This window comes from Podarcis melisellensis (genome assembly GCF_964234715.1).
Source record: "Podarcis melisellensis genome assembly, chromosome: 12".
NCBI classification, from domain to species: domain Eukaryota; kingdom Metazoa; phylum Chordata; class Lepidosauria; order Squamata; family Lacertidae; genus Podarcis; species Podarcis melisellensis.
The window spans coordinates 57,846,816-57,858,817 of NC_138544.1; the positions used below are offsets into that span (position 1 = coordinate 57,846,816).

The following is a 12,002-nucleotide window of genomic DNA, read 5'->3' on the forward strand; positions in this document are numbered from 1 at the left end:
GCGTATGTAACCTGAAGCGTATGTAACCTGAAGCGTATGTAACCCGAGGTACCACTGTACAGGCATGCGGTATTGCTGGACTCACTGCCCAAGATCTCCTTACCCCTCAGGAAACCTCTGCTCTTACGCAATTAAATAATTGTTCCATTTGATCTGCCTATGCTAGCACTCACTGAGGGTCTCTTCTGTTAATTCAAAATCCATATTTGTAATCTGCTGGTTGGGTTAATCACATTGATTTTCTCTTAATGTTTTGAGCCCCGGGTATTTTGACACAGTGATGTTTCCTCAGTAAGTCCCATGGCTGATTTTTACCAACATTCGAGAATCTTGACAACACAATCTTATACATTCATAATCAGGAAAAAGTCTCGCTGAGTTCAGAGGGGCTTACTTCTGGGTAAACGAGTACAGGATTGCACCCTGACTCGGTTTCCACCAAAGCCAGTGGTGAATCGAATTCTGCATTTAACAGTTTTCTATGCTTTTATTGCGACGTGGGTGGCGCTGTGGGTTAAACCACAGAGCCTAGGGCTTGCCGATCAGAAGGTCGGCGGTTCGAATCCCCACGATGGGGCGAGCCCCCGTTGTTCGGTCCCTGCTCCTGCCAACCTAGCAGTTTGAAAGCATGTCAAAGTGCAAGTAGATAAATAGGCACCACTCTGGCGGGAAGGTAAACGGCATTTCCATGCGCTGCTCTGGTTCACCAGAAGCGGCTTAGTCATGCTGGCCACATGACCCGGAAGCTGTACGCCGGCTCCCTTGGCCAGTAAAGCGAGATAAGTGCCGCAACCCCAGAGTCGGTCATGACTGGACCTAATGTCAGGGATCCCTTTACCTTTATGCTTTTATTGCCGTAAACCACTTTGATGTATATTTTCATGACATAAAAAGGTAAAGGACCCCTGACAGTTAAGTCCAGTCACAGACGACTCGGGGGTTGTTTTACTGGCCGAGGGAGCCGGTGTTTGTACGCAGACAGTTTTTCCGGGTCATATGGCTGGCATGACTAAGCTGCTTCTGGCGAAACCAGAGCAGCGCATGGAAATGCTGTTTACCTTCCCGCCGGAGTGGTACCTATTTATCTACTTGCATTTTGATGTGCTTTCAAACTGCTTGGTTGGCAGGAGCAGGGACCGAGCAACAGGAGCTCACCCTGTCGCGGGGATTCGAACCGCCGTCCTTCCGATCAGCAAGCCCAAGAGGCTCAGTGGTTTAGACCAAAGCACCACCTGTGTCCCTTTCATGACATGGTGGTATACAAATATTTTTATAAATAAGTTATGGAAAGTCCTCACGAGCTGCCTTCATCTTTTCTCCCTGTTTTTATGCAGCTCCTTGGAGATGAGTTGATGCCCGCCCAGCTCTGTTCCCCTTCCCCTTCGTCCTCCTCCTCACTCCCCTTGGGCCTTGCTACAAAATGGCTGCCAAGCTGCTGCACCGCTGGTATCGGCTCTACAGGCTCTCGTCCCCCTTGTGCGCCCGAGCTCACGTGGCGTCCTCGGGAAGCAAGATGGTGATGGCCAGAGGGCCGCCCCAAACCCCTTCCGCCCCGTTGACTGCCTTCAGCCTCTCGAGGCCCACAGACAAACTCTCAGTCAAGGAGCAGGCGGACAGGGCGGCCCCCGAACGCAGCGAGCTGGAGGACGTCATCAACTCGGCGTCCACCGCAGAAGATCTGTTGCACTTGGAGGAGCTTTACGCTGTCAACGCAAACCAAGCGGCCATTATAATCTCCCGACTCTCCCGTCTAGTGGCGGAGAAAAAACTGGACCCCGATAGCATCTTGCGTGATGTGCGCTTCCAAGACCTGCTTCAGATTATACACAGGCAGGTGGGTTCTGCAGCCTGTAAGTGAAAACAGGCAGGTGGCTGCTTCTTACTTTCTTTCTTTCTGATTGATTGATTGATTGATTGATTGACAGATAGATAATTTATTACGGTCAGAGACCAGCTTATGAAACACTTGGGGGTCCAATCCCAGAAGGAAAACATTTAAAACAATGCACAACGATAAATTTAAAATTTATAAACCTTAAGATAAGCTGCTGCAGAGAGATGACTCAGGGTCGCCCATGGAACCGAGTTTGGGGGGTTTCTTAATGAACTAGTTTGGGTCGGGGGATGGTCTGCGCCTACGGATCTGTACACAGAATCTGGCGACCATCCGGGTCGTCTTATGATCTTTGCCTAATAATTTATTATTGTAATACAGTGGTGCCTTGCTAGACGAAAATAATCCGTTCCGCGTTTCTCTTCGTCTAGCGTTTTTTTCGTCTTGCGAAGCAAGCCCATTGACAGCTTAGCGGATTAGCGCTACAGCGGTCTAGCGGCTTCTAGCGATCAGCTGTTAAGCGGCTTATCAGCGGAACAGCTGATAAGCGGCTTAGCGGCTTAGGAAAAGGGGGGGAGCGGAAAAAACCCGCGGGGGGATGCAAGATTTTTTCGTCTTGCGAAGCAAGCCCATAGGGAAATTTGTTTTGCGAAGTGCCTCCAAAACGGAAAACCCTTTCGTCTAGCGGGTTTTTCGTCTTGCGAGGTGTTCGTCTTGCGGGGCACCACTGTATTATATTATTACAAAGCTCAGTGGGTGAATTTGGGCCAATTGTGATCTCTCTAAGCTTGACCTACCTCATGGGGTTGCTGTGAGGCTAAAATGGGGAGTGGGGGCATGTGGTGTGGTCCTTGGAGGAACACCAGGATGTAAATGTCGTTTTATTTCCCATTCTGAATTTGCTTTCTTGATTCTAACATTGAGCTTTAGAGGCTTATGATAAGCAGCTAGCTACAAAGAAGGGTGAAATTCATTCAAAATCCATTTATTTGATTTCTATACTGTAGACCTCAGGGCAGTTCATAACATAAAAACACAAGAGAAAACCGCCGACTGAAGGCACCTGTAACTTGCAAAGAGGCTTGCAGTTCCTTGGGCTTCCCCTCGCAAGAACCCCGAGAGGAAAAGTTATTCTTCTGTTTGCAAGTAGTGAATGAGGTCCTCCCTGGTCAAAGTCCAGTTTTCCGAACAGGGACAAATAAAAATTTGTTGTGGCAGGTGAAAGGTAGCCCGTATCCAAATGTATTTCTGCTCTTAGGCCTGAGCTCCTGCAAGACCTTGGGGAAGAAAGGATTTCTCCAGTAGAAGGGTCCCTTAAAAGGAGTTTTCCACGACCCTCCAGTCTAAACTGAATGTACCGTATTTTCTGGCGTACAAGATGACTGGGTGTATAAGACGACCCCCAACTTTTCCAGTTAAAATATAGAGTTTGGGATATACTCGCCGTATAAAACTACCCCTCTTCCAACGCACACCAAATAAAAATTTAAAAAACCAGTCTCCTTTCTGGCTCGGAAGTCCGCTCCACTTCCCAGTGGCTGGGGGGGGGGGCGTGGCCAGGTCCGTTTAAACAGAGGAGCGAGCTGGAGGGCTTCCTCTGGCTCGCTTCCTCAATCGATAGGACGTCGCTGAACTCTCGGTTATTGCTTTTGTCGGACCTGCTGTAGCATTTTGGGGGGAATTTTAACTGCTTTTGTTGAGCCACTCGTGGAATTTGCTAGTGGTCTACTACCGGGAGCAGTTAGTGTCGATCTGTTGCTGGTGATTGGGGGGGGGGCTTCTGGGGCCAATTTTCAAGCGTATTTCTGCTTCATCTAGAGAGATTGGTGTCCTCTGATTTAATTTGCTGTCGTTTTGTCCTTTGGTGGGGAGTTGCTGTGGTAGCCGGCGTATAAGACGACCCCCGACTTTTGAGAAGATTTTCCTGGGTTAAAAAGTAGTCTTATATGCCAGAAAATACAGTAACTGTCAGATACTGATGCTGGTTGCTCGTGAGTAACCAGGCAGGACTCCAACCTGTCTTTTACAAGTTTTATTGTGCAAACTATTTACGGTGCAGATCTACAAAGTTCACGTCCGTCTCAGTCACTTGCAGAATCCGGGAGTGGCCCATTCCGGCTTCTCCCCCAACATAAGAACTTTTGCACCCCAAGCCGCCTCCTCCCCTCCTTATGTTTCACCCCCCTGCACAAGCTGGGCGACGGAAGTGGCGTGTGTCCCTCCTAGCCAGCCCAGCGAGGTGAGGCACTGGGGCTCTTCATCATCCTCAAGCCCTTTCCTCGCTTGGCTGGCCCCTTCCCTCTCTTCTCCACTGGAGGTGTGGCTTTTCCCACCGCTGGAAGAGGAACTGCTCCTCAGGAGTTTCGGTGTGGTGATCAGGTGGGAATGCTATGAGGAATTATAACAAATATAGAGTAAGCCATCTGTGTCAGCAATGAAAGCATTGCGTTGACTGGGTTTGAACTATTTTGATAGGATTTCTGATCAATCCACACCTCTGCATCCCTGTTCCATTTCTCTTGCTTGACCAGTCATGTACCCTGCCAGTTGCTTCACCAGGCAGGCATCCTGGGTCATCAAAGACAGGGGGCATTTTCTTTGATGTAGCTTTTCTGATATGTTAATCTCAGGATGTTAATCTTCATAGAATCATAGAGTTGGAAGAGACCACAAGGGCCATCGAGTCCAACCCCCTGCCAAGCAGGAAACACCATCAGAGCACTCCTGACATATGGTTGTCAAGCCTCTGCTTAAAGACCTCCAAAGAAGGAGACTCCACCACACTCCTTGGCAGCAAATTCCACTGTCAAACAGCTCTTACTGTCAGGAAGCTCTTCCTAATGTTTAGGTGGAATCTTCTTTCTTGTAGTTTGGAACCATTGCTCCATGTCCGCTTCTCCGGAGCAGCAGAAAACAACCTTTCTCCCTCCTCTATGTGACATCCTTTTATATATTTGAACATGGCTATCATATCACCCCTTAACCTCCTCTTCTCCAGGCTAAACTAATCTTAGGGCCTGGAAATAGTTTCACAGGAAGGTGATAAAGGAGCCTATCTCCTTGCCATCCTTCCATCCTCTCCTGTTTATGATCTCCAGAGTAGTCCTCTTTTATTTACTCTCAGATATGTATGCATGCTCAGAGTAGTCTTTGTAGTTAAAAGAATTTCTTTTGATCCAACTTTGTCCCCACGTGGGGTTTGTTGAAATGCTCAGAGGAAATCTGATTGGTTCTTACGAACACTCTGTAAAAAGTTCCTTTGTGAATAAAACGACCTGGGCCGAGGGGTGGAGGGACAGAGATTATTATACGCACCCTTCCCAGAGTCTTGCTGGTTCAAACCTCTGTGTGTATTCTTATTAATCAGAGTTCAGTCCTTCCTTTACTTTGGCTCTCTGTATCCCAACGGCCCCCCAGCCTCCCTCCCCTGTTCCGATGGCAGTCCCCTGGCAGTAACAATAAGAGGAAGAAGGTGGCCAAGCCCCAAAAGGCAGTGGAGACACAGGATGTGGGTTACAAGGGACTTGGTGGGATAGGACTCCCTGATCCCGAGATGGGAGATGGGGACTGGGGGTGAAGCCTCTGCATCCAGAAGAATTTGAGCAGGAGAACATGGGAGCTTGCAGGATCAGGCCAGTGGCCCCTACCTAGTCCAGGATCTTGTTCTCGCACGGGCCAACCAGATGCTCATCATGGGAAACCCGTATCAGGATCCGAGGGCATGAGCCCTCTCCCCATCTGTGCTTTCCAGAAATTGGCATCCAGTATCAGTGCTGCCTCCCAGACGAAGGTGGTTGACCATGCAGAACTAGCAAAACTTACCTATAGGATCCAAAATGAGGAGGAAACAAAATTCCAAAGAGATTGGAGCAAATTTATAGAATATATAACAGTAGAAATTTGAAGACTCTGGCAGGAATGAAATAAATCTTACGACGTACAGTGGTGCCCCGCAAGACGAACGCCTCGCAAGACGGAAAACCCGCTAGACGAAAGGGTTTTCCGTTTTGGAGGTGCTTCGCAAAACGAATTTCCTATGGGCTTGCTTAGCAAGACGAAAATGTCTTGCGAGTTCCTGCGGGGGTTTTTTCCTTTCCCCCCTTTTTCCCAAGCCGCTAAGCCGCTTATCAGCTGATCCACTAAGCCGCTAATAGCGCTAATCCGCTAAGCCACTAATGGGCTTGCTTCGCAAGACGAAAAAACCGCAAGACGAAGAGACTCGCGGGACGGATTCTTTTCGTCTTGCGAGGCACCACTGTAGATAGGATACAATAAGAAACTGTGTAAAAGTAACTGAAGTAAGAGGGACGCGGGTGGTGCTGTGGGTAAGACCTCAGCGCCTAGGACTTGCCGATCGCATGGTCGGCGGTTCGAATCCCCGCAACGGGGTGAGCTCCTGTCGTTCGGTCCCAGCTCCTGCCCACCTAGGAGTTCGAAAGCACCCTTAAGAGCAAGTAGATAAATAGGTACTGTTTTATAGCGGGAAGGTAAACGGCGTTCCGTGTGCTGCTCTGGTGCCGGTTCGCCAGAGCAGCTTCCTCACGCTAGCCACGTGACCCGGAAGTGTCTGCGGACAGCGCTGGCTCCCGGCCTCTAGAGTGAGATGAGCGCACAACCCTAGAGTCTGTCAAGACTGGCCCGTACGGGCAGGGGTACCTTTACCTTTACCTTTAACTGAAGTAAGAAAGCCAGTTGAAGGGAGGGAAGTCAACGCTTCGCAGAGTGTGGGGAAAGAATGTGGGCAAATGACTGTTAAATTTCATTGTATTTTGTTTGCTTGTATTAAAGGAAAACATGGGACGCGGGTGGCGCTGTGGGTTAAACCACAGAGCCTAGGACTTGTCGATCAGAAGGTTGGCGGTTCGAATCCCCATGACGGGGTGAGCTCCCATCGCTTGGTCCCTGATCCTGCCAACCTAGCAGTTCGAAAGCACGTCAAAGTGCAAGTAGATAAATAGGTACCGCTCCGGCGGGAAGGTAAACGGCATTTCCGTGCGCTGCTCTGGTTCGCCAGAAGCGGCTTAGTCCTGCTGGCCACATGACTCAGAAGCTGTACGCCGGCTCCCTCGGCCAATAAAGCGAGATGAACAGCAAAACCCCAGAGGTGGCCACGACTGGACCTAATGATCAGGGGTCCCTTTAACTGTTTATCAGGTTCCTGTTTACTACATTTGCAGAGACGCTCTGCTTCTGGGAGAGCTAAATATCTTCCTCGTGCTATCATCAATCTTCTTTTTTGTGCAGGGTACTCAGGTATGGAACACGGCACTGGTGAGCCTTTTCAAGAGCCTGGACCTTCTGGGCCTGGAGCGGAGCAGGCCGGAGATGCGCTCGGTGGAGCAGGAGGTGCGCTGGCGGCTGAGGCGCCTGACCTTCAAGAACCTGGCCTTCCTGGCTGAGCACGTTGCCGCCAGCGTCCCCAAGGGACACCCGAGCGAGCTGCTCAGCGATGTGCTGAAACATCTCGAGCTGCGTTGGACGGAGATTTCGGACGCCAGGACGGTGGTGATGCTGATGTCTAAAGTGGGGCCCCTCTCCCCAGCACTGATGGAGAGACTGGAGGATAAGGTAGAGGCAGGGACCGGTACAGTCTGACACCGGGGGGGTGAAGGGAGAGGAGATGCACGGGATTTATTTGTTATTAAAATGCAGTTGAATGGCTACGTACAAAGTCAATAAAACACAGAATACAGTACAGTGGTACCTTGGCTCTCAGACTTAATCCGTTCCGGAAGTCCGTTCCAAAACCAAGGCCCACTTTCCCAGAGAAAGTAGTGCAGAATGGATTAATCCGTTCCAGGCTTTTAAAAACAACCCCTAAAACAGCAATTGAACATGAATTGGGCAGCTGGCCCAAGTAGGACCAATTCAGCCAGCTAGCCCTGCCTGGGGATTATCTAATTGATTTTTTATTTTTGAATTTTATGGCCATTCCTGTTTTTATACTGTATTTTATGCTGTCTTTATAATTGTTTTAAAGTGTTTTAAATTTGTTAGCCTCCCTGAGCCTGGTTTTTGAACTGGGAAGGGTGGGGTATAAATAAAAAAAGTTATTATTTATTATTATCTAAGGAGACCACTGATCCATAAAATGAAAGCAATAAACAATGTCCGGCAGTCACACAGTCAGTCCATCAGTAGCTGAAATGGGTTACACACAGTCACAAAAACAAAACGGAAAAGAGCCACAAAAACAGAAAAAAAAAATTAGTAAAAACAGACAGACCTCATCGTAAAACGGAAGTGTGGCACTCAAATCGGAAGCGTAACACTCAAAACGGAGCACGTTCGGCTTCTGAAAAAAGTTTGTAAACCGGAACACTTACTTCCGGGTTTGCAGTGTTTGGGTGCCAAGTTGTTTAAGTACCAAGGCGTTTGAGAACCAAGGGACCACTGTACAAAGCAATACATAGTGTAACAATAGCAGTTGCGGAGTAGCTCGGAAAACCAGCCACAACGTGTTGATTTAAACCTGAGAGAATAGAACAGTTTTTTGACCACCTTGCCTGTATTATACGAAGCAGGTGCCAGGCAAATGTCATTCTACATGGTTTTAAAACATTGGCAGTCCTAGGCCAGCCTTTCTCAACCTGTGGGTCCCCAGATGTTGTTGAACTACAACTCCCATCACCCCTAGCTAGCAAGGCCAGAGCTCAGGGATGATGGGAGTTGTAGTCCAACAACATCTGGGGACCCACAGGTTGAGAAAGGCTGACCTAGGCGCTTCACAGACAGGTTTGTGAGGCTGGTGGGAGAGCTTTCTTTTCCCCTTGCATGTGAAAAGAAGGGAAATCCGGTTTTCTCAAAGGCATTTTCCTTTACAACCCCATTTGCAGCTCTTCTAAGCCCAGTTCATTGTTCTGAACTAGCTCTATATCCCCAATATTATTGAACCATATCTCAAGAGGTAGCTCCACCTGGGATTTGCAGCGAAATCATTTTTCTTTTAAAAGATATCAAAGTAAATCAAACCAACTGATGCAATAGATATAGCAGAAGTACCAAAACTCAGCACAGTGTGCCTGAGAGAGACTTAGGATTAGGTTGGCAAAGTACTAAAGACTATAAGGAAATCAAAATTTCACTTTGTACTGTGGAGGAGAAGTCCTGTGTTGTCTGCCTTAGTTGCTTATAAGATAAAGTCACACCAAACAGCATAGACCTTCATCAGGATCCTCCTGAGCTTTGGCAATCTGTAATTTGTGAGTTAGATTTTCATCTACTGCTAAACCTTTATACCAAACTTTTTCAGCAGGGGGCCGGTCCACTGTCCCTCAGACCTTGGGGGGGGGCAGACTACCGTATTTTTCGCTCTATAAGACGCACTGGACCACAAGACGCACCTACTTTTTGGGGGAGGAAAACAAGAAAAAAAATATTCTGAATCTCAGAAGCCAGAACAGCAAGAGGGATCGCTGCGCAGTGAAAGCAGCAATCCCTCTTGCTGTTCTGGCTTCTGGGATAGCTGCACAGCCTGCATTCGCTCCATAAGACGCACACACATTTCCCCTTACTTTTTAGGAGGGAGAAAGTGAGTCTTAGAGAGCAAAAAATATGGTATATTTTGGAGGAGAAAAAAATGAACAAATTCCTATGCCCCACAAATAACCGAGAGATGCATTTTAAATAAAAGGACACATTCTACTCATGTAAAAACACGCTGATTCCTGGACCGGATTAAGAAGGCGATTGGGCCGCATCCGGCCCCCGGGCCTTAGTTTGCCTACCCATGCTTTATACCAATGCGAAAGTTGCAAGGAAGGTTTCCATTTGGGGTAAAATATGCCGATAGCGTATCTCCCCCTGGGTTAGGCATTAATCCATTTTTCACATCCATCATCTTTGTCAACAGAGCCTGGAGTTGGCTGAGCAGTTCACCCCCGAGGACACCCGGAGAGTCGCCGTTGCCTTGGCGATCCAGAACCGCCGCTCCATCCCTCTGCTCCGGGCAATCTCCTACCACTTGGTCCAGAAGCACTTCACCTTCAGCACCAGCATCCTCCTGGACCTGGCTTTCGCCTACGGTGAGTGGCCACTTCCTTTTAAAAAATGGGCGCATCCCTTTAACCCTTATGCCTAATAATACACCAGTGTGGTGTAGTGGTTAAGAGCGGTAGTCTCGTAATCTGGTGAACCGGGTTTGCGTCTCCGCTCCTCCACATGCAGCTCCTGGGTGACCTTGGGCCAGTCACACTTCTCTGAAGTCTCTCAGCCCCACTCACCTCACAGAGTGTTTGTTGTGGGGGAGGAAGGGAAAGGAGAATGTTAGCCGCTTTGAGACTCCTGAAGGGGAGTGAAAGGCGGGATATCAAATCCAAACTCAAATTATAATAATCATCATCATCATCATCATCATAACAATAATATTGTTTATACCCCACCCATCTGGCTGGGTTTCCTCAGCCACTCTGGTTGGCTTTCAACAGAATATTAGAATACAATAGTCTATTAAACATTAAAAGCTTCCCTAAACAGGGCTGCCTTCAGATGCCTTCTAAAAGTCTGGTAGTTGTTTTTCTCTTTGACATCTGGTGAGAGGGCGTTCCATAGGGCAGGTGCCACTACCGAGAAGGCCCTCTGCCTGGTTCCCTGTAACTTGGCTTCTCGCAGTGAGGGAACCGCCAGAAGGCCCTCGGCGCTGGACCTCAGCGTCCGGGCAGAATGATGGGGGTGGAGACGCTCCTTCAGGTATACTGGACCGAGGCCGTTTAGGGCTTTAAAGGTCAGCACCAACATTTTGAATTGTGCTCGGAAACGTGAAAATTACAGGGGAGAGGATGGAACCCTGAGGCACCCTACAAGTGAGGGCCCAGGGGTCTGAACGCTCATCCCCCCCCACCACATTCTGAACACGGCCCAGGAGGAAGGAGCAGAACCACTGTATAACAGTGCCCCCAGTTTTTGCACCAAGAAGCAGAGACTGCATACAGATGCTGCTTCAGACAGCATTCTCCCTTCCCTGGCCACTTGCCATCTAAGGTGGAGGGGCTGGAGAGGGTGTGTAATAATTATAATTATAATTATAATTATAATTTATACCCTCCCATCTGGCTGGGTTTCCCCAGCCACTCTGGGCAGCTCCCAACAGAATATTAAAAATACAGTGTTACCTCGGGTTAAGAACTTAATTCGTTCCGTAGGTCCGTTCTTAACCTGAAACTGTTCTTAACCTGAAGCACCACTTTAGCTAATGGGGCCTCCTGCTGCTGCCGCACCGCCGGAACACGAGTTCTGTTCTCATCCCGAAGCAAAGTTCTTAACCCGAGGTTCTATTTCTGGGTTGGCGGAGGGCGTTCCACAGGGCGGGCGCCACCACCGAGAAGGCCCTATACCTGATTCCCTGTAACATGGCTTCTCGCAGGGAGGGAACCGCTAGAAGGCCCTCGGAGCTGGTTCTCAGTGTCCGGGCTGGACGATAAGGGGTGTTTGGAAGTAGTTTTGGGGTTAGTGCAGGCAGGCCGGCTGAAACTTAATTCGTGCCAACAGGTATCGCTTGATTTTTCAGCTCCCTTTTAATTTGTATACCACCTTTCCGTATTACTATGCACAAGGCAGTTTACAAACCGAAGAAACAACAAAATACACAGCAAAGACCACAGACGTAATAACAATCTGGTCCAATACAGAAAATAACTTTAGAATACACAACTTCTACCAAATAAAGCAATATTCAGTATCCAGCAAATGATAATTAAACAGTGTACGCTTATCAGTAACAATAAAGAATTACTGAACCATAATAAATAAAAATGGACGCAGGTGGCGCTGTGGGTTAAAGCCTCAGTGCCTAGGACTTGCCGATCGAAAGGTCGGCGGTTCGAATCCCTGCGGCGGGGTGCGCTCCCGCTGCTCGGTCCCAGCGCCTGCCAACCTAGCAGTTCGAAAGCACCTCCGGGTGCAAGTAGATAAATAGGGACCGCTTACCAGAGGGAAGGTAAACGGTGTTTCCGTGTGCAGCTCTGGCTCGCCAGAGCAGCGATGTCACACTGGCCATGTGACCGAGAAGTGTCTCCGGACAGCGCTGGCCCCTGGCCTCTTAAGTGAGATGGGCGCACAACCCCAGAGTCTGGCAAGACTGGCCCCTACGGGCAGGGGTACCTTTACCTTTACCTTTAATAAATAAAAATAAGGGGAGGTCACAAGGCATAAAATACCACTCCTTGCCCTT

General features: G+C 48.8%; 1 protein-coding gene across 1 annotated transcript in view; it reads left to right on the forward strand.

Annotated features, from left to right (window-relative positions):
- Positions 1-1,315: 1,315 nt before the first annotated feature.
- The window catches only part of TBRG4 (transforming growth factor beta regulator 4), a 34,513-nt gene continuing 23,826 nt past the window's right edge, over positions 1,316-12,002 (forward strand). Inside the window, exons 1-3 of the mRNA XM_081882403.1 lie at positions 1,316-1,834; positions 7,079-7,402; positions 9,687-9,858. Coding sequence (XP_081738529.1) covers positions 1,421-1,834; positions 7,079-7,402; positions 9,687-9,858 — 910 coding nt within the window. The 5' untranslated portion in view covers positions 1,316-1,420. The remainder of the gene's footprint in view (positions 1,835-7,078; positions 7,403-9,686; positions 9,859-12,002) is intronic.